Source organism: Argentina silus (genome assembly GCF_951799395.1).
Source record: "Argentina silus genome assembly, chromosome: 6".
NCBI classification, from domain to species: Eukaryota; Metazoa; Chordata; class Actinopteri; order Argentiniformes; family Argentinidae; genus Argentina; species Argentina silus.
In genome coordinates this window covers 20,695,037-20,717,754 of record NC_139660.1, presented here as the reverse complement: position 1 = coordinate 20,717,754, position 22,718 = coordinate 20,695,037, and the positions used below count along the sequence as shown (strand labels likewise).

Sequence of the window (22,718 nt, the reverse complement as noted above, 5' to 3'; positions counted from 1 at the left end):
GTAGCTAAATCAAACAAATTACCTGTACTCTGAGAAGATAGTCCACAGTGGATATGATGATGTTCACAGTGGTATTGTTTCCTGTTTGTGTCCTCAGATAATTCTGGAAATCTAGAGAATATTTAGAGGTGTGAGAGGATTTCAGCTGTAGCATAATATACTGTATATGATACAACACACAGGGGTTATAATGTGGATCAGTGGATGCTGGTGGAGGTAGAAATCAGAGGACGGGCTCATTGTAATGCATGGAATAGAACGAGGAACGATATCAAACTCATAATTCCATTCCATGAATTCCAATGAGCCCGGTGTCCGAGTTCTCCCTCCACCAGCCTCCCCTGACGTGAACCTACTTTTATAGAAACTGTCTGATATGGTTCTAATGATTGAGGTGAGCACCTGAGTTGTGTCCCTCACAAAGGAGCTGTAGAAAACGGAAAAGGTCACAGGTCAACTCCTCGTCAGGCATCACTTTCTCCCCTGAGAGAGAGAGAGAGAGAGAGAGAAAAGAAAAGAGAGACAAAGGAGAGAGAAAGGAGAGAGCGAAGAGGCGGGGGAAATTATGATAAGAAATACTCCCCTAAAGAGAACAGAGATGCAGAAAACATCGATTATGGACATAATATATTGTACAATCTCAAATTCAATGTCAAAGCCAAGGTTCTTCACGTTAAGCCCTCATTGAAATGGATGTTTGATCTCTATGTGAATATCATACCTGAGCTTTCCTCGATGGCCATGCCTAATCCCTCAGCTTTATTTTGCCTCTCAAATGCATTCAGATCCAGAACACTGAGCAGGAAAAAGACCCACACAATACATATAGAGGTTGAGTGCGGTCCAATGTATGTTCTTGGCAGCGAGCATTCCTGCCATGCTCGCTGAAACTGGGGCTGAAACTGGGGTTGAAACTGGTGACTTAAAGGATTATGCTGTGGTGTAGCTACCTACCTACAGGACTGCATGAGTCCCGCCACGCTCTGAAAGAACCCCACGTCCCTTTTCTCTCTCAGATAATCCAACATTTTCTGTCAAACAAAACGTCAAGGTGGCAGTGCCGTTATGAATACAGGATAAGGAGACAGTCTAGCTTTGACAAAAAAAAATATGTTTTGTTTATTTTTTTAAATTGTGAGTGTTGTCAAGATGATTGATAGTTATAGAAAAACAGCACATTAATCCTTAGCTTGGAAGTTGTCCACGCCTGAACTAGCAATCAAAAGTTTGCTGTAGCCAAAAGTAGCCTGTTGTCAACCCTGTGGCCCAGGGGAGGCAGGTGGAGGCAGAAATCAAGGACGGGCTCATTGCAAAGCATGGAACAGAATGAGGAATGGTATCAAGCATGTGTGTTTGATACCATTCCTCCTTCCGTTTCATGCATTACAATGAGCCCGTCCTCCATTTTCTACCTCCACCAGCCTCTCCTGCTGTGGCCATGCTGTACCTGTTGGACAGTGGTGTTCCCTCCATTGAGGATAGCGATGCCGAGCTTCAGAGTGGACGCCGCCATGGACCCCATGTCACCTGGGTAGGATCAGAGGTGACATCAAACTATAACCAAAGTTGTTACTGTCACATGACATTATTAAACGTACTCAGACAGCCTGTAAACATCACAGTACAGTACATTGGCTTACAGATCAAACTTAATCGAATCGAACTTTATTTAAAAGTGCATTTCACACAGGTGTCTCATCACACTTTACAAAGACATGTCATGACAACATCTCAACAAAGATATCTGCAGAAATGTAGACATATCATGACAACATAGGACATATGATAATATGGAATAATACACTAAACTCATCAACTACCAAAGAATTCCGGAACACTCACCACCTAGTGTGCCAAGTGTTTTATTATATGTGGTATTTACCTAGCAACAATACTTTGATTGGCTACAAAATGAAGCATCATAATTTATGCGTTTTTGGTGAATAAGGTCACCCTTGGCACTCTAGAATGTTGACCATTTGGGGGACTTGATTCACCCTCTGCACTAAATGAGTTAGCGCAGTGAAATAATGACAATAATATTGGCCCTCCCACTATTGACAGTTCTGTTCTGGTCACCTCGACTGGCGCTGATGTTCTGGAGGACCATCTCTGCCGCACCGCGGTCGTGCAGCCGGGCCTGCTGGTACAGCAGCTTCTGTTTCTCCATCTCCTTCTCCTGGTCCGCAACACATCAACCAATCAGAGGTTGGAGCTTATAGTAATGCATGGAGTGGAATGAGGAATGGTATCAAACACGTTCATTGGCTAGTTGACTGAGTAGACGATTGATTGTCATTCATTTTAAGAGCATTAAGAGTGACCTCCACCAGCTACCTCAGTCACTCTTAAAGCATTTAAACCTATGACAATCAATCGTCTACACAATCAACTAGCCAATGAATCAATACATTTGGGACATCCCTTCACATTAGAACGGCTTATAGCTCCATCATTGTTGTTCTCTTACTTCAAAGCTTTTCACCTCCTCCTCCTCGTCCCCCTCACCATGGCAACTCTAGGGAGGAAGTTGGTTAGAGAGATTAGAGCGTTAGAGATACCGTAGGAGCAGAGAGCGAAAAGACAAGGTGATACACAGTACAGTACAGTACAGTACCCTACAGGGCTTAGCTGGTGAAAGAAGAAACAGCAGGGGAGGATGGCGGATATAGAGATCAGAGGACAGGCTCATTGTAATGAATGGAATAGAACGAGGCGCGTTTGATACCATTCCTCATTCCATGCATTACAATGAGTTCGTCCTCTGGTTTCTGCCTCCACCAGCTTCCCCTGACGTACGCAGATATGCACGTACTCAACGGCAATCGGTGTCGCTGTGTGGAATGCTCTGTCACTCTTACCTCTGCCATGATGGCAGCATAGGACATGTAAAGGCTGTCATCTCCAAGCTTACTGTGGTCAGACGGGAAAGAGAGGTCAGATGCTAAGAGAGATGTAGTTGTAAATTAGGGGAGGCTGTCGGAGGTAGAATTTGGAGGACGGTTCCATTGTAATGCATGGAATGTAATGAGGAATGTGTGTTTGATACAATTCTTAAGTCCATTCCATGCATTACAACTCCGATTTCTACCTCCACCAGCCTCCCCTGCTGAGAAAGCTTTAAAGGAGCTACACATGAAATACGGCTCCCCTGTGGCCACATGTCGAAATTGCAATTACAGTGTCTGTTTACTCTAGACATTGTTACTTTCTTGCTTCCGTCACAAAAAACAGCTCTCCAGACCATTGAGATAAGATCCTGACATGTCCAGTGAACAGGTAATAATACATATTGGCTACGGATAGTTTTGATTTGCCTACTTTCTGTAACAAGCTACGATTTGACAACAGAGTGGCCAGTACTGTCCGGGAGAAATCAATATGCTAATGCCATAGCTATTCCAAACAGTGGCAGGGAGCTATTACTTTTAGGCACTAACTTTCCACAATCCCTGCAGATTTTTCAAGGCCATTATATAATAAAATGCCATGTGTAGCTCCTTTAAGTATTGAACAAAGGATCAACTGTTAATGTATGATTCAATAATACATCCTCTGCAGAGGGATTTAAAACCTCTTTAAAAGTCTTTTATTGAGAAGTTATATTCAGACACAGACACAGACACAGACACAGACACACAGACACAGAGACACAGACACAGAGACACAGACACACACACACACACAGACACACAGACACACAGACACACAGACACACACACCTCCTCTCTGTCAGAGCGCTGCGGCTAAAGAGGGTGATGAGTTGGAGAAGAGGATCAATGCGCTTGGCACCACCCCCCCCCTCCCCTCCCTCCTCCTCTCTTTCAGACTGCTCATTCTCTCCTGCTCTCTGTAATACAAACACAGAGAGTGAAGCCCCCTTCCCAGGTGAGTCACCCCGTCTCTCCACAGGACTGCGTATCATCTCATTGTCGTTGTTTGTCTTGAAAAGCCCGGCAACCCTTTATCAGCCGTGTGATTATCAGAGATAATGGAGTTTTTTTTATTATTATTTTTTTTTATCCAAACCTGTTTTATGAACGAATAAAAAGAGTAGCCTTCACACACAAATCATCAAGTCAATGTGAATCTCAAATTTGTCCTCAGTCAAACAATAACTAGGAAATACGATTCAAGATTGGAGGAAGAGATACACAAACAAATACGTATAACCCATGTTATTCATTAAGGCTGCCACCTCAAGCTTCAACAGGAAGTGATGAGTCACCCTCAGCTGGGGTCTAGTAGAATCTGTGAGTGCCTGTTGAGTATACAAACGATGGCGACACTTAAGAGTCAAATCCTCTACCAATACTTACAGCCAAATCCTCTACCAACTTCTCCTCAAAGCTGTGGTCCTCAGCGGATATCCAGAGCTTATCATACCCCAGGAGGAAGAGATTGACAGCCCTGTGCCTATGGGGTGTGTGTGTGTGTGTGTGTGTGTGTGTGTGTGTGTGTTTGTGGAGGGGTTGAGACAGAAGAGGAGAAAGATGAGTTATGATTATGCTCGTACTGGTAACACTGCAAGGCAGGGGAGGCTGGTGGAGGTAGAAATCGGAGGACGGGCTCATTGTAATGCATGGAACGGAATGGGGAAACAAGGGACGGAATGAGGGACAACGTGAATGAGAGGTGCAGGAGATACCAGGGGAGGCGGTGATGGATAACTTCCCGTATTCTATTCCGTGCTTTACAATGAGTCCGTCCTCCGATTTCTACCTCCGCCAGCCTCCCCTCTGCCCCCAGGTACCTTATTTATTCCATACATAAACCCAGATAGACTCTTCTATTCCCCCAGCTGTCAGAGACAGTGGCTTCTGGGCTTCTCAGGCTTCTACTCTGTAACCAGGAGCTCATCAGCCCTGAAATCACTTCACAGACCCACCAGCCTCTCCTATGGTAATGTCCCTCCTGTCATATAATCTGCCTGACAGGGACTATGATGAATCGACTCATTAGAGTATTACATTGCCTCCCAAACACTATACGTCGAGAAACCCAGTCTATAATTAGTCAGGAATGCCCACCGACGGCAACGCTTTACGATGCAGTGTAGCTTTAGTGGACACCTCATTCCCCTAGGAGAGATCCAGGAGGGCTTTTATCCCCAAAGCTATAAGATGAAGTTGTCATGATTTACCGTGGTCCGTTCCTGGAGGAATGCAGTGGTAGTATCGCGCTTTCGCACGTTGTTTGTGCTCGGTTGATGGCTGTTTCCTAATTGAGTGTTTTGTGATATGGTACTGCAATTATTTGTGGCTTACACTTAGTGGTGTACTTGTGATCTAATTGTACTTCATTGAAGGGTTTCCCTTACTTTACTTGATAAGCTGGTGTGCCTCTCATAACTACCTACTCCTACTCAGGGGAGGCTGGTGGTGGTAGAAATCTGAGGACGGGTAATGCATGGAATGGAATGAGGAACGGTATCAAACACGTGTGTTAGCTACCTCCAGCAGCCGCCCCTGACTCTACTACAGTAGGTTATGTGGCCTACCTAGGCAGGTTGTAGAGGGGGGCCATTCGGAGACAGGCCACCACAGCCCTCTTCCTCTGCTTGGACAACACCTTGTGCCACACTGCCTTCTTAGTCCTCTGAGGGTGTTCCACCTAAGGACCACGTCAAACGTCAACATACTGTAACATTGTCAAACGTTAAGATAACATTGAGGCTTGAGGAGTCAAATACAAATCAAATGTTACTGTATAGTACAGTCTACTACTTTTCACAGCACAATAATATACTGTAAGTAATAATAGGTCAATAAAATAAGTAGCAAAAGTGACTTGACTGCAGATAAATTCAGAATATTGTACATACTTCCTCTAAAAGCATAGTTGTCATTTACTACCTTTATAAAGCCATTAAGACAGTACTTGTAAATGTTAGATGTGTGTGTGGACTGTATATATACAGTACCAGTGAAAGGCTAGGACACACACAAGTTTTGTGTACTACATAATCCCATATGTGTTCCTTCATAGTTTTGATGTCTTCAATATTAATCTACAATGTAGAAAATAATAAAAAATAAAGAAAGAAAAACCATTGAATGAGAAGGTGTGTCCAAACTTTTGACTGGTACTGTATATATACACTATATACATATGTAAGGTGTTATGTAGAAGCCCACCTGGTCCAGGTGGTGGAGCACACGAGCGATATCCAGGAGCCTCTCCACGGTGGTCTGGGGGTCAGAGGAGTTCCCTGGCAGGCCTGGGAGGTCATCCTGCCACCTCACTCCTGGGCCCTCCTGCTGGTACAACATTCCAAACTTTGTAGCAAATCCATAACTTTTGATAATTAAATATTATTTGGCTACTTTTTAAAATGAATAACTGTAATTACCTCGAGGCACCACTTATTGCCCTCATGGGTTCTACAAGTTCCACTTGACCCATAATCCAACAATTCGTCATTATCGAAAAAAACAATCAAACAAAGTGTTGGACCGTTTTGCTAAAGCGCTACCAATATGAATCCAATCTATAATCATCATTAACAGCCTAATTGTGCAGTTTCTTGCATGTTCCTATAAAGACATTTTCAGACGGAGGTGGTAGACACGATCGGCACGTACTATGCAAGACTGATAATGGTGGGAGGACTGGACCTCAGGCTCACAAGTGATCAACGTGGTAAAATCACAGCAGGGTGACAAGGGAGAGTGGAGGTCCAGACCACGTATGCCCTGTAATGGCTGCAATTACCTTGCTCTGACGCTGTAATAGGCCATTCTCAATGCCCTCCCGAATCTCGTCCTCCGTGTCCTTCTGTGAAAAGCAATCATTGGCCATTTTTAACATTAGCAGAAAATGGTAGAGCGAACTATAGTCCAACCAGCGGAGGCCGGCAGGGGTAGAAATCGGAGGACGGGCTCATTGTAATGCAGGAACGGAATGAGGAATGGTATCAAACACACGTGTTTGATACCCTCCCTCATTTCATTCCATGCGATGAGCCTGTCCTCCGGTTTCTGCCTCCGCCAGCCTCCGCTGAGCCCAACATTTGAGCGACATGAGGAATGGATTAGTATGTCACGATGATTCATGATGCAGCGATATGGGAAGTGACAGGTCATTATGACATGTCATCCCATATTACGGTGTTAGGACTATCTGAGGAGGCGGAGATGCACGTTTGTTCCACACCTGAGCGAAGCGGCTTTTGGCCAGTGTGATCAGTCCCTGGCTGCAGGAGGAGCACGCACTCAGGCCTAGAGGGAGGAGTCTCTTTAAGGCCGCTACGATGAGGGAGGTGTGTGTGGAGTAGCGATCTCCCTTCCTCTTCATCTTCCTCCTCTCCTGATCCGACGTCTAGGGATAAAATGATAATGTATGGAATAATAACCCTAACTTATAGCCCTAAGTTTCTCCGGACCACATAACCTGACTGCGAAATAGCCCAGAGGTTTTTTCCTGGTCAGGTCATGTGGTCAGAATGGTCTCCTTTGTCGGTTAGAGACGTAACTCTGATCTTTCCCTCAGCGTGCTCACCTTGGACATTTTATTGTTGTTATTGTTGACCAAGAAGGCCATGTTGTTGATCTCATTCTGGACCACATAGTTCTGCTCCTCCCATTTGAAGTTCTGTGGGAGCAAATCAGACAAATTACACAGGTAAAAATACAGACATTTTCAAAGATTCAGTAGTTTTCAGGACAACCAACGCATGGCGATGCCGCTCACGTGAGATTTAGCCCAGAATATGAAAATCTCAGCCGCCATGCTGAACAGCCTCTCTGCCTCAGGAAGTGGCTCCCGCAGCCAATTTGCTCTGAAAAAGAAAAGAAAAAAACGATAAACAAAATGGGGAACAATGGTATTTTAAACATCTGAGAAATGTTTCATCCAGAATCGGTTTGTTATGCTAATGTCCACTTCTGAACATTATCTTCCCCAACACATCCCCAATCGCTCGGTGGTGCCCCCTACCTATTGTAGTCCACGAACGGGATGAGGAAAGGGTAGAAGGCATAGAGGTCTCGCACAAGCACCGTGAACTTCTCCTGAATCTGTAGCTCCGCCTCCGACACATCACCCCGCCCCTCCGTCTTCATCTGCTCCTCCTTCAGCAGCACTGACTCCGCCCTCTTCTTCAGCTTCTCCATCAGAGGCAGGAAGTGGCTTCTTAGCAGCTGGGGGCAGGCCTTGCAGATGATTGGCTGAGAGAAAACTGACAAGGAGACAAATGGACTGAGGCATCGTGACACAAGGGGAATTAATGGATAGATGACTGAGGGATCAGTCCTATAGTACCTATTAGGGGCATGAACATGTACTTGAGTACACAAGTACACATACCTGGACTCGATTAGGAAAAATCCCTACTTGAAACTCTTTTTAAGCCTTGTGTGGTGCTACTTTGACCTGGTAGATGAGTGAGGATTTCTCCTCAGCTGTGAGACAGCACGAGAGGGAGGGGCTGGTGCTCTCACTCACTCACTCACACACACACACACACACACACACACACACACACACACACAGAGAGAGAGAGCACTGTGCTGGAGGAGTGAGGGAAAGAGAACTGTTTGCTTTCTGTTCTTTCAATTTCGTTATGGATGATAAAGTTGGTGAAATGACTGAAGCCTGTCAACTATAATGAAAACACCCAACCTAAGGCAGAGCAGTGTATAACCTACAGGGTGGAGAGAGAGAGAGAGAGAGAGAGAGAGAGAGAAAGAGAGAGAGAGAGAGAGAGAGAGAGAGCAGTGGGGCTACCAACCTGCCAGGCGCTTCATCCAGTCCCCCTGCACCGTGCCCAGGTGTTTGTGGATGATGCGGAGGATGTTCCCCAGCAGGGTGCTGGCGTGCTGGGAGGTGAGAGAGGTGCAGACCGGGCTCTCCAGCAGGCCCTCTGGACCCCGCTGCCACCAGTGAGACACGTAGCTGCAGAGGAGGGGCAGGGTGACATCGGTGACGTGGGCACACTGGGCCTGGCGTGCCCCTGTGCCAGCCTCTGCCAGCTCCTCTACCTCCCTCAGAGCCTGCTCCAGGGACGGGAGGAGAGGACACACGTCCTCTACCTGCTCTGGAACTCCCATATCTGAAATAGAGATAGAGGAGGGGGGAGAGGGGGAGGAGGAGGAGGAGGTGGGTGAAGGGAGGAGGAGGAAGATGATGTGGAGAAGGAGGGGGGGGGGGGAGGAGGTGAAGAAGGAGGAAGAGGGATTACAAGACATTGCAGAAGACATTTAATACCAAATGTCAGAAGACAGACCATTAAAAATGTATTGTTTGTGAGTGTGTGTGTGCATCCGTGTGTGCATGTGTGTGTTACCCTCTCTCTCTGCCGGGCTCGTAGTGTTGTAGATGGAGTACGCATTGCCTTCGTTCAGAGATGGCTCCAGGAAACAAACAGGGAAAGCCCCTGACAGCGCTGCCAAACAAGCCCCTGCTGCTGGCCTCTGCCTGCAGGAACACATTCACACTGAGGACGAGGGGGACGGCTCGGGAAAGCACAACCAGACACTCAGAGGAGGCAGGTGGAGGTAGACATCGGAGAACGGGCTCATTGTAACGCATGGAACAGAATGAGGAATGGTATCAAACACACATGGGAGGATACTGTCACGTAATGTCCAGTAAGAGGCCATTCACATGATAAACGACATGTGTTGAGCTACATGCAAGGTTCAGCGCGACACACACACACACACACACACACACACACACACACACACACACACACACACACACACACACACACGACCAGAATTCAAGAATTGAAGTCTAGATAGCGATTCCGCTAGCTTAAATCACTAACTGCCAAAGAATTCCAGAACATACTTTGATTGGCTACAAAATGAAGCATGATAATTGATGCATTTTTGATCCTTTGAAAACAGTGCTGTTCTTTCACTTATCATGTGAATGCCCTTTAACACGACACAACTCTATAAAGACATTTAGAGACAATTTCCATGCGCAAATTGGGGCCTTTACCTTAATATTTGTAATAGACGCATAATCCAATTTTCCATTTTCAGACTGTTTACAAACAATAGCTATTCAAATTGAATAGTTACAGTTTTCAGTTTTACATAGTTACTGTTTATATATATATATATATATATATATATATATATATATATATATAGAGAGAGAGAGAGAGAGAGAGAGAGAGAGAGAGAAAACTACTATAAAAAAATCTTGAGTATTTTGAGTTGTAAGGTATTTATTGCTCTGCTCAGCAAACTGGCCCCCTTAGACTGTACCCCTCCATGTGGACGCTTGCGCTGGTGCCCAGGGAGTAGAGGCTGTTGAGGATCTTGTAACACGACACCTGGACGCTGTCCACTGTAGAGGAGAAGGTGAGACTGTAAGGTAACACCTTCATAAGCTTCCATTACAACTCAGCATCCCGTTGGCTGCATTCATTGCAAGGGAAGCTTGTGGAGGTAGAAATCGGAGGACGGGCTCATTGTAATGCGTGGAACGGATTGAGGAATGGTATCAAACATGCTGATTCAATGCCAAGGATGGAAGAACGTTGACACAGTCATTGGCAGAGCCCTTCTACAACAGGTGAGTTTTGATTAATGTAATGACTGGGGCCTGACTAATGGCTGGAAGGCCATAGTGATCAATGACAGACGAGAGTATGCCACCAGCCCTCCCCTTGTGAATGACTGAGAGACGTAATGAGATCAGGTTTCAAAGCTGGTGGAAGTAGAGGGGAGGGCGTCCATGAATGATTTAAGAGGGGTGATAGCCAGCTGTTCACCGACATCTCACCTGGTTTCTAACATATGGAGGAAGGGGATGAATACGACTGAAAATGTATGAGGCTCTTGTGAACTCCGGTTGGCAGTCAAGATTGTGATTAAAGATTAAGATGATTTATTCACACTTTATGAATGCTACCTCAGGTTGTTGTGATTGTTTGGAACACAGGGGGTCTTGAAAGTACAGTGAAGGGGACTATTCTCACCCGAGGCAAGGAACATAAACACATGGGGCTACAGAGACCAGGGGAGGCTGGTGGAGGTAGAAATCGGAGGACGGGCTCACTGTAATGAATAGAATGGAATGAAGCCTGTTCTCCGATTTCTGCCTCCACCAGCCTCCACCAGTCATATTCACCCATATTAGAGGGAGAAATCTGGGTGACAGAAACCCCCCCCTCGTCCCCACGCCCCTCCGTCCCCACGCCCCAGTGACACTGACCTCTGCTAACTTCTAATTACTGAAACACTCAAGTCAGTCTACCGAAATAAATACTACAAAATAGACTTACCCAGGAGGTCCTCTCCATACCGGTTGTGGCTGAGATGTTCAAACAAGGCTGTGAGTGTGGGCAGGAGGGCGGTGGTGGTGTAACCCAGGACCTGGCTCACCCCTCTGGGCCGGGCTCTGCTCTGGGCTAGTGACCCGAGGGCCATGGAGATGTTCTCCACGGTCACCTCCAGGTCCACCGCTGCAGCCTCGAAGAAGGAGCGGAGAGACGCCCTGACAGACTCTGCCGAGGCGGTCTTCATCAATGTCCTGCAGAGGTTTCAGAGTCATCGTGACCTTTTATCATCATCATCATCCTTTCACCGTCGCCGTCGTCGTCATTATCATAATCATCCTCATCATAGTCATCATCCGTCATCATCATCGTCATCATCTTTCATCATCATCCTTCATCAACAGTCATCGTCATCATTAACAGTCATCATAACCCTTCATCATAATCATCAGTCATCATAAATGCCCTTACTGGTGCCAGACTTTATCTGGTCCTAAGGGACAGAGTGATAATGTACCATCCTGCTCTAAACACTGTCAAAAATGAGGAAGATATGTCGTGTAATAACAGCAGACTGACCCTCTGTATAAAGAGTCCATCTTCCCAGCACCACTAAGCATACACTCCCTCACTACCCCAAGACCTGTGTGTCCATGTACTGCTTGGGAATAGACTACTGTTTATTGGACAGAGTCAAATATTTAGACATGCATCTTCTTATTTAGACAACAACTTCTCTAAAACATCTAGTAGCTTAAAACATGGAAAATATCTCACTTTTGCAAGGATCTTCAAATAAATAAATCACACTCGAGTCCCCGAACGACGCATTTAACATTGACAACAACTCCATGTGTTCCTGATCGTTATCGTCTCAGTGAGATAGCTGTCTCCTCTGCAAGGGAACCCTGGCACTCACAGAGATACAGCACCAACCAATCCCACACCACGGCGCACAGGGGAGGCTGGTGGAGGTAGAAATCGGAGGACGGGCTCATTGAAATGCGTGGAATGGAATGAGGAACGGTATCAAACACACGTGTGTCTCCATCTGTCTCCGTCGGGTATCAAACACCGTTCCGCATTCCATTCCGTGCATTACAACGAGCCCGTCCTCCGATGCCCACCTCCACCAGCCTCCCCTGACAGTGACATCCTCAGTGCCCTACATGACAGCAGCTGTGCCATGACCCTGGGTGACGGCCGTGTGGTGACAGGGTATGAGACCCTGGGTGAGGAAGAGAAAGAGAGAGAGAGAGAGAGAGAGAGAGAGAGAGAAAGAGAGAGAAAGACAAAGAGAGAGAGAGAGACAGAGAGAGAGAGAGAGAGAGAGAGCCATCAGTACAGTACCTGGCATCTAATGACTGTGCCAGTACGTGGAGACAGCTGACGACGAACGGGGCATCGCTCCCTGAAGAAACAACAGAAGGAGATAAAAGGATATTTAGGCTAATCTGAGAGACTGTTAGGATCTACGGCTTAGGGGTATTGAGATCAGAGGAGGCCCGTCCTCCAAGTTCTACCTCCGCCAGCCTCCCCTGATGGAGACAGATAGGCTAAGCATGCAGACAGAGCAATGATGAGAACATTTACAAAAGAGACAGGAGATGTAAACAACACATCTCGAGCTCAGTGTTAACTCCACCAATCTTACCAAACACTGAGATCCTATGCCTGGCAAGAGCTCCCAGTTTGCAGAACAGGCTGGAGATGGGAGGAGAGAAAGATAGAGAGATGCAAAGAGAGAGAGAGAGAGAGAGAGAGAGAGAGAGAGAGAAAGACATAGATAGATAGATAGATAGATAGATAGATAGATAGATAGAGACAGACAGACAGACAGACAGACAGACAGACAGACAGACAAAGAGAGAGAGAGATGAAATATGAAATGCATATTATGAGTGTGTACAGTTAGAAATAATGGAGGATATGTGAGAGAGAGAAAAGTATACATATGGACACAGATACAGCTAGAGTAACCGCGCTATCAGACGCTAAGGGACTATCTATGTGTATTTTGTGTGTGTGTGTGTGGGTGTGTGTGTCTGTGTGTGTGTGTGTGTGTGTGTGTCTGTGCATGTGCATGTGCATGTGCGTGTGTGTTGCTGTATCAGTGAGGAGGAGGACCAGACACAGTGTTTGTGAGAGGACCAACGGGGTCAGCTGGTGGTACCTGGTGACCATCTCCTTCTCCTTGTTGGAGGCGTGACCTCCGTTGCCAAGGGAACTGGCAGAGGTGGACAGGAAGTAAAGGCGATGGTTCTTCAGGTACTGTTCCACCAAGGGCAAGACTACCTGTGGGAGGGGTCAGAGGTCAGCGGTCTATTGGCTAGCATTTCCTTGACTCCCTGCCCTTGCTAATGTGTGTCCAATCAAATCCCAGGCGGCGTTCGGACTGTGTAGAATCCTTCCCTTTCCTCCAACTCTCCTTGACCTCACTCGAAAAAGTCGATGAGGGAGGTCAAGGACAAGTTACAATGAAAAGAAAAAGGTTTAATTGCACAGTCCCAGCAGCCTCTCCATGGTCTAACCAGTACATAGCCTATAGGCTTCGGTCATAAACTGCTATCATTGTGGTATACCATTCCTCATTGCGTTCCAATGAATGGATAGGGAGGAGGCATAGTGTCTGCTGACTCTCTAGCACCCCATGGTGGTGAACTTGCCAGTTTACTCAAGTTGTTTTCCTGATCTCAGCATTTATCTCTGTCAGTATTGGCTGGTGGAGGTAGGACGGGCTCATTGTAATGCATAGAATGGAATGAGGAATGGTATCAAACACGCCCATAACCCATTCCGTCCTCTGATTTCTAGCTCCACCAACCTCCACTGATCTGTGTATGGAGAGACTGCAGGTCTGGCCTGGCTGACTGTGGGTTTGGTCTGGCTGACTGCATGTTTGGCCTGGCTGACTGTGGGTTTGGTCTGGCTGACTGCATGTTTGGCCTGGCTGACTGCGGGTTTGGTCTGGCTGACTGTGGGTTTGGTCTGGCTGACTGTGGGTTTGGCCTGGCTGACTGTGGGTTTGGCCTGGCTGACTGTGGGTTTGGTCTGGCTGACTATGGGTTTGGCCTGGCTGACTGTGGGTCGGGCCTGGCTGACTGTGGGTCGGGCCTGGCTGACTGCGGGTTTGGCCTGGCTAACTGCGGGTTTGGCCTTGCTGACTATGGGTTTGGCCTGGCTGACTGCGGGTTTGGCCTTGCTGACTATGGGTTTGGCCTGGCTGACTGCGGGTTTTGTCAACGGCCACATCTGATTGTGGCGCCTACACGTGTTAAGCGACATGCACTGGGCTCAACGCAAGGTACGGCACAGCTTGTGCCCAGACCAATTAATTTGAACTCCGGGGGGATCACAGCTTGTGCCACTTCAAACCTCCATGGCCCATGACGCCACTTCGGCAATAGCTGATTAGGAAGGCCTGCGCACTGAAAATCAGTTTGTTTTTGTGCTTATCATGTGAATGTCGCTTGAGTCTCTGTTATTCTTCTTAGAAGGAGCATGGGAGGCTTAATCAATGGCCTGATTCCAATGCCCACGGCCACATGGATTTCCGAAATGGCTGAATCAATTCGGGAGCCACGGTGTCCTTTCACTTAACCGGTTTGCCCATGGCAACCTCCCAACATCACTAATTACATCAGTGTGTGGTCTGGGAAAAAATAAAAATGTCTGAATGTAATAGCTGAGGCCGAAGTAAGCAGCACCGGAGGGTTGAAACTGTTCACGCGCCACTGGGTTCATATCCCTCCTACGATATCTCTGACGCCAGACTTGAGGTGATTTGCTTCTGCTTCTGGGTTTGCAGTGACCAACCTTGCAAAAGAAATGAATCTGCTGCTGGTGAGGAGCTCTCTCTCCTCTGGTCATCTGTCCTCTGGCCTGCATCACCTCTGAGGAAAGACACAAAACATTTCACATTATATTACATGAGATGCTGGGGAGGCTGGTGGAGGCAGAAATCGGAGGACGAACGCATGGAATGGAATGAGTGTCATTCCATTCCATGCATTACAGCGCGCCCTCCGCCTACACTCGGAGTCCTCCGATTTCTGCCTCCACCAGCCTCCACTGCATCTCCTCTGCATCTCATTACAACGAGTCAACACACCGCAGTAGTGACCCAGTCTATTACAGTGGAGGCTGGTGGAGGTAGTCATGGAATGGAACGAGGAATGATATCAAACACACCCGATTTCTACCTCCACCAGCCTCCCCTGATGGGATGCTGTAAGATATAACTTTCGTTCCTCACATCTTTTTTTTCATAATCATTCCCCTTTTTTTTTTCCCCCTACAGACATTTGCACATTTGCCGCCCAGATTGATTCACCCTGAGGTAAAAGTGCTTTAATGTGAAAAATGCCTGAAGGCAATCAGGGTGGTTCAAAGATGAGTGTATGTGAACAGCACCCCCGCTAGAGCCCAAGCCCATTCAGAACCGGTCTGTGTGGACCAGAGATGGAAGCTGTGTCGTCTCTCTTGACCAGACCTACAGCTACAGCTAGCCAACGATGTCAGAAGATACAGCTGATGACGGGGATGAGACAAGAGCAGCAGTTTCTTCTAGAAAGTTCTTTGCCCCAAATCCGCCCTTCTCCAGTACCCCTAGCAGATCTGATAGGACTTTGGAGGCTGGTGGAGGTAGAAATCGGGCTCATTGTAATGCATGGAATGGAATGTGTTTGATACCATTCCTCTTTCCATTCCATGCCTTACAATGAGCCCGTCCTCCGAGTCTGTGGAAAAAAATGTCCTGGACTGTCCTGTCCACAGTGGTCTTATGATGTGTTCTCCGCACAGGACGAAACATGTTAAGCTTATCTATATGTAAAAAAAAAAAGAAAAAAAAAGTCTTTTCGGGAGAGTGACTTCTACAAACATGAGCAGTCTGACAAGATCCTCTGCCCTTGTGAAAAAATGCTGATACGCATGAATAAAAACATTTGTGACACAATTTAAAATATCTTCCCACTCACTTGCACTTGACGTTGTCAAGCTACTTTCACCAGTTTATATTACAAAATACGAAACCTATCACTGACAAACCTCTCTCTCTGCATGCCTGCAGTGGCTCCATTGTCAGTTTCCGGGGTTGTACAACGGCTACCATTGGATTTCAAGCCACTCAACCATCTTCTAATTATGAAAATATTTGGCAATAATAGCTTGAACCAGGGCAGATGGGGGAAGGGGGGGGCTTTCAGGAATGAAATGCAGCTCCGGTCTCATGTCCATCTGTTGTTTCCCTAGGGGCTGTATGACTACCAGCCTTACCCAGCTGGCTAGCATCCTTACCCAGCTCCAGCATGTGTTCCTGGGCCTCCTCCGTGTAGGAGAGGAGCTGCTGGAGGAAGGTGTAAGCGAAGCGTTTGGCTATGGTTGGAGAGTCCATCTCCACTGCCTTCCTGTCCCTGAACACAGAGAGAATAACCAGCAGAGTCATAAGCTTAACAAGCAATCAGAAAGACAAACTGTAGATCAGGGATGACTAGTGGTGGTAGAAATCGGAGGACGGGCTCATTGCCCGTTCTATGATTTCTACCTCCACCAGCCTCCACTGAACTGATGATAATGGCAATTGTTCTTTGACCTGAATTTATCTTCTGCTTGATGATAGACATTTAATTTAATTCCATTCCTCATTCCGTCCCATGAATTACAATGAGCCGTCCTCCGATTTCTACCTCCACCAGCCTCCACTGCTGTAGATCACAGGACTAACGGCTAAGTGTGGTCTATTAGCTATGCCCTTGAGCAAGATAATTAACTCTGAAACATTTATTAAATGTCTATCATCGAGCAGAAGATAAATTCAGGTCAAAGAACAATTGCCATTATCATCAGTTCAGTGGAGGTTGGTGGAGGTAGAAATCGCAGAACGGGCAATGAGCCCGTCCTCCGATTTCTACCTCCACCAGCCTCCCCTGCATCAGCTGTCAGGTCTCTCACCTCCACACTGTGTAGCCATTGAGCTGGAAGAACTTGAGGACGTCCCGGGCTCTCTCTCTGAGTTTGCTTTTCTCCTTGGCAACGAGAGAGTCAAAGGGCACCAGCAAAGAAAGACCACCGCCCCCTTGAGGAAGACATTAGATCTGTTAGATCAGTTGCCTGTATACGAGTTCTAGCTGCACATGGGACACTCACTGTGTTGCCTGGTTTCAAGCTGCCAAAGGTACACAGCATTACACCAGGGGAGGCTGGTGGAGGTAGAAATCGGGGGACGGGCTCATTGTAATGCATGGAATGGAATGAGGAATGGTATCAATCCTCCGACTTCTACCTGCACCAGCCTCCCCTGCATCGCACATGGCACAACGCATACACTGCTGTAGCTTACTACAAAAAGGTATGTGAAGTTATGCTACCTTTAGACTCCAGCTCCAGCCTCTTTCTCCTGACCCAGGTATTATGGTAGTTCTCAGCCAGCTGTTCAGCCATAGACTAAAGGGTAGAAATGAAATGTAGAACAGAATAGACAGAATAAAACAGAACAGAATAGAATTGAATTGAATAGAATAATACAGCAAAGCAAGGACTTATAATGATCATCCATTCATTTGATACTAAAGCTGCAACAAGGGAGGCTAATGGAGGTAGAAATCGGAGGACGGGCTCATTGTAATGCATGGAATGAAATGAGGAATGGTATCAAACACGTGATACCATTCCTCATTCCATTCCATGCATTATAATGAGCCCGTCCTCCGATTTCTACCTCCACCAGCCTCTACTAAAGCTGCAGCTACAGTGAGGATGACTTACACACTGATCCCAGGCCAGAGTCACACTGCTCATGTCCATAGGCTTGGGACTGAAGGTGGAGGCTCCCTCGAAGGACAGCTAAACAGCAGACACAGAGGAGTTTATCATAAAAGCTTATCTTTAAAATCTCTAACTCTCTTACTGAATCAACCAAAGAATCAACACTTTTTCTAAGACCACATACGGCACAATGGCACATCTGGTGGAGAAAGACTTGAAATAGAAATCTGAGGACACGCTCTATGTAATACATAGGACAAAATGCGTGTTTGATACCATTCCTCATTCCATTCCATGCATTACAAATAAGCCCGTCCTCCGATTTCTACCTCCACTGGCCTCCACTGGTACAAGTATAGCATCGCAGTGCAAATGGAAAGACAACTTGTACAACGGTAAAGCACACGAGAAGGTAACTGGCATCGCTACTGAGAACACAAACTAAAGCTAACAATAGTTGCTTGGTTAGAGGGGAGGATCTAAACAGGGGCACAGTACAGTGTGAGCTCAGAGCTGCAGATCCCATCCCTATGATAATGGAGCTGAGTCATCGACAGGGCCATCGGCAAAACTATTGTAGCTAAATTCTAAGCTGTACATATTCAATAAAGCTGAAAGATTCTCATGCAGAAAACTCTCTCACACCTGCCCGGCCTGAGATATGCGCCGTGCGCAGCTGAGCAGGCTGAAGGCATCGCCCTCCTTGGTTCTCTCGACGGTCCAGCCGAAGGCCAGCATGCTCCTGACCGTCTCCTTGATGGCCCAGCGATACGTCTCTTTGTCCTGAGGAAAAACACAGCAGGGGAACGAACTCGGTGCTGGAAAAACATATCCACGAAGCTTTGCTATTGGAAGCGGAAGATGTCTTGCAGGAGGGCATTACAGCATTTTGGCTTAAATGCCCCCGTTGAGGACAATTCTATTCCAGGAGGGCAAACTAAATGAACAGAAATTCCCGTCCAATTTAGAGAACGGAAATTGAAAATCTTGATTGAAAGTGATCTCTGAACTAAAGCGCTTCCATGCAGTCGTTTACCCTCTCGGACAGGGCTCTGTAAGGCTTCAGGAGAGGGTGGACCTTGCTGTTCTCACACAGCTGCTCTCCGTGGACCCAGCCATTGGCAAACTGACACAAACAGCAAACAGAGACATGTATATAATCAGACATAAGACTATATAGGCTAATCTTCTCTCAACATACAATAGTTCTCACATAATACAAACTGACGCACACACACACACACAAACAATAAGACAATATAGGCTAATCTTATCCAGAGGGGCGGGCGGACACACACACACACACACACACACACACACACACACACACACACACACACACACACACACACACACACACACACACACACACACACACACACACACACACACACACACACACACTGTAAGACAACATAGGCTAATCTTCTCCATACAGGTTATTCATAACACAAAATGAAAACCTCCACAGCGCAAATGTTAATACAGTGGTGTTGTTTAAACCAGGGTATCATAAATCAATCTGTCAACCTAAGCTGACTCTCTGACATGATGGATGGTTATGATATACCTTGTCCAGCGACCACTTCTCATGGGTATGCTCTGCGTATTTATTCACCACGAACTCCAGTCTCTCTGGTACCGACACACTATTAGGGAGAAAAAAACATCAGAGAAAAAAAATATATTATAATTTGCCCCACACCAGTGTAACAAAATGAGTTCATAGAAAAACACTTCAGGCCTTTGTGTATTCAGTGTACAAGTCCATTCAAGCATCGTGTCCTTCCTTCAAGACTGCAGAGAAGAGGACAAGCGAGGGCCGGCCGGAGTTCCTTTCTGGCCTCAGGCTTACTTGGAGGTGTCAACAGGCTGGGGGTCAAAGTGTCCCTGTGTGTCCAGGGAGGGGTGGCTCTCCGTCCAGGCGACACAGCCAGGCTCCATGTGGTCGGGGGGCAGGGCCCCCCCTACGGCGGCCAGACACAGCAGAGCCAGCTTGAACAGCTCAGCCTCGTAGGGCTGTGGAGGAGAGGAGGCAGGGAGACCGTCTCAACACACGCAGACAAGAGGAGAGAGGATAGCAGGGGAGGCTGGTGGAGGTAGAAATCGAAGGACGGGCTCATTATAACGCATGGATGGAATGAGCAATGGTATCAAACATAACATAGAGCCCGTCCTCTGATTTCTACCTCCACAAGCCTCCACTGACTCCACCATATAGGCCCAAAACAGTAAACAACAACACTTGCCAATTTTCCATCGCCCCAGGCCCTCAGTAATGTTTGAAGATCTGATAGGATGGGATAGGTGCAAGAGATGATATTGCAATAACTCAATAATGATGATGATTCTACCTCACCTACAGTGGGCCCCAGCTTGTTTGTGCAAATAGTGCTGAGCAAAACATTCCTAACAACTCATAATACTCTGCAGTATTAATAGTTAATAGTAGTTAACAATGTTTCTGAGAAAAAATGTGATTATTCAACTGGAGTTTTAGTAAGCAGTCTGAAAAAGCATTTGCATATCATGGAAACGCTAGTTGCAGTATTAAAAATTCCTTAACATGTCTCATTGTGTCTTTGAGAAATATTTAGATAAAGATGGCCGACTTTGCCCCCATTTTACAAATGTTTCCTCCTTGTTACAAATGTTTCCTTCCTTCAGGAGCTTGAGGGAGCTTCCATTATATTGATTACACCCATATTCCTTCATAAAAGGTTTGTTTTTGGATTGGTCCTACAGTACCTTCCTGGCCAGGGCGTTGAACACCCCCCAGAAGAGCTTCCTGGATAGGTGAAGTTCCTCCTCAGAGGCGGAGCCCAGGTTCCCCCAACCTCCATTCAAACAGTAGTACTTCCAGCTCTGCTCGTAGTGATTGGTCAGCAGCTGGGAGGAGGGAGAGGTGAAAGTCAAAATAAGTGAGAGAAAGGCAAACTTGGCCAAATATGGACACACACACCGTACGATGCATTCTACTGACCTTAAGAGGCATCTTAGTGTGTTCCGTCAGAAGTGGTACATCACAAACAAGCCGACGGAGGAGAGGTTGCATCATGGACGGCTTAAGCTTACTGGAAAAACACCACACACACACGCATACCCACCCACCCACACGCACAGCCACCCACACACACGCACAGCCACCCCCACCCCCACACACACACACACACACACACGCACGCATGCATGCATACCCACCCACCCACGCACCCAGAACCCACCCACACACACACCCACACACACACACACACACACACACACACACACACACACACACACACACACACACACACACACACACACACACACACACACACACACACACACACACACACACACACAACCTGCGTCACCTCCCTTATACAATAACCCCATGATTCATATTAGACATTTTATCTGCGCACTCTCTACCTCAAGTGATGTTAGAACAAACAAGTGATGGGGTGAGTAATGCAGTAGTTAAACAACAATAGAGAGTCAAGAATGACGTGGCAGTACATCAATAGATCCATCCTCCCCCCGTCTCTCCCCCACCTGCATACGGCCAGCAGGCAGTCTTCGATTGCGTCTCTCTGGGCCTTGGTGAGGCTGAGGGCCCTGGAGAGGCGGTAGATGGCCTGGAGCAGAGCGTCCACCAGGGGGTGATGGCCCTGGGCCCCACAGAAGAGGCTGGAGCACTTGGTGAGCAGGGGCAACACGGCCGTGCACAGGTAGCGGTTCAGGGCCAGGGCCATGTCTGTGGAGCTCAGATCAGTCTGCAGGGAGGAGGGGAGAGGAGGAGGAGTACTGGTTATGAGCCAGGGGAGGCTGATGGTGGTAGGAATTGAAAGACGGGCTCATTGTACTGCATGGAATGAAATGAGGAATGGTATCAAACAGGTGATATGCATTTGTGAACACCATTCCTGTTTGATACCATTCCTAATTTCATCCCATGCATTACAATGAGTCCGTCTTCCGACGTCTACCTTCATCAGCCTCTCCTGAAGTGAGCCTAGAGGGATGTTAAGGGAGAAAGATCCAGAGGAAATTGGGGGGAAGTGAAAAAAAGCTTTTTTTCTTTTTGAAGTCTGAAAAACAAGGGAATAAAATCGAGATGGGAGAGGAAAAGGGAAACAACGGTTAATAAAAGGTTCTGAGGAGGTGCAGAGGGAGGAAGTGAGTGTGGAGGAAAGGTGGTTCAGCCCCGAGGTGTGTAACATCAAAGTGAAAACACATCAAATAATCAAACTTTAATAAAAACACACACACATGCATTTCATCCAAGCGATCTTCAACCTTGTTTCATTCTCTCATGCAGTGGTGAAAATGGAATGAATCCATTGGGGAGGAACCCTGGTGGGTCCAGAGGAAAATTGAATGCTGAAATTAAAGTATTTAACACCAAGAACAAGTTAATTCCCGGAACCTGGAACCCCCCATTGCCACCAGTGCTCTCATGAATGGGCAGGGAAACACTGCCCCCAAGTGGCCGATAGTGGTGATTACGCATCTCCATATTCACAACTTCAATCTCATTCACATGTTAAAGGTGAAACACCTCCATGGTGTTATGGTCCATCATCCCTGTGATGTTATACAGTAGGTCCAGGGGAGGCTAGGGGAGGCTGGTGGAGTCGGAAATCGGAAGACGGACTCATTATAACGCATGGAACGGAATCAGGAATGGTATCAAACCAGCACATGTTTGATTACATTCCTTATTCCTACC

General features: G+C 46.9%; 1 protein-coding gene across 1 annotated transcript in view; it reads right to left on the bottom strand.

Annotated features, from left to right (window-relative positions):
- Positions 1-22,718, bottom strand: part of LOC310805470 (ryanodine receptor 2-like) — a gene marked incomplete at both ends in the record, with an annotated part of 68,817 nt that overhangs the window by 15,720 nt on the left and 30,379 nt on the right. Inside the window, 36 exons of the mRNA XM_083671178.1 lie at positions 23-111; positions 403-483; positions 722-795; positions 955-1,031; positions 1,448-1,527; positions 2,080-2,179; positions 2,471-2,518; positions 2,862-2,913; positions 3,723-3,850; positions 4,320-4,416; positions 5,501-5,613; positions 6,138-6,260; positions 6,715-6,774; positions 7,156-7,320; positions 7,501-7,593; positions 7,693-7,780; positions 7,939-8,179; positions 8,732-9,052; positions 9,287-9,417; positions 10,224-10,305; positions 11,246-11,493; positions 12,590-12,650; positions 12,894-12,943; positions 13,413-13,534; positions 15,056-15,132; positions 16,538-16,653; positions 17,192-17,315; positions 17,608-17,683; positions 18,005-18,082; positions 18,650-18,787; positions 19,041-19,130; positions 19,575-19,653; positions 19,860-20,023; positions 20,753-20,893; positions 20,988-21,078; positions 21,542-21,762. Coding sequence (XP_083527304.1) covers positions 23-111; positions 403-483; positions 722-795; positions 955-1,031; positions 1,448-1,527; positions 2,080-2,179; positions 2,471-2,518; positions 2,862-2,913; positions 3,723-3,850; positions 4,320-4,416; positions 5,501-5,613; positions 6,138-6,260; positions 6,715-6,774; positions 7,156-7,320; positions 7,501-7,593; positions 7,693-7,780; positions 7,939-8,179; positions 8,732-9,052; positions 9,287-9,417; positions 10,224-10,305; positions 11,246-11,493; positions 12,590-12,650; positions 12,894-12,943; positions 13,413-13,534; positions 15,056-15,132; positions 16,538-16,653; positions 17,192-17,315; positions 17,608-17,683; positions 18,005-18,082; positions 18,650-18,787; positions 19,041-19,130; positions 19,575-19,653; positions 19,860-20,023; positions 20,753-20,893; positions 20,988-21,078; positions 21,542-21,762 — 4,119 coding nt within the window. The remainder of the gene's footprint in view (positions 1-22; positions 112-402; positions 484-721; positions 796-954; positions 1,032-1,447; positions 1,528-2,079; positions 2,180-2,470; positions 2,519-2,861; positions 2,914-3,722; positions 3,851-4,319; positions 4,417-5,500; positions 5,614-6,137; positions 6,261-6,714; positions 6,775-7,155; positions 7,321-7,500; positions 7,594-7,692; positions 7,781-7,938; positions 8,180-8,731; positions 9,053-9,286; positions 9,418-10,223; positions 10,306-11,245; positions 11,494-12,589; positions 12,651-12,893; positions 12,944-13,412; positions 13,535-15,055; positions 15,133-16,537; positions 16,654-17,191; positions 17,316-17,607; positions 17,684-18,004; positions 18,083-18,649; positions 18,788-19,040; positions 19,131-19,574; positions 19,654-19,859; positions 20,024-20,752; positions 20,894-20,987; positions 21,079-21,541; positions 21,763-22,718) is intronic.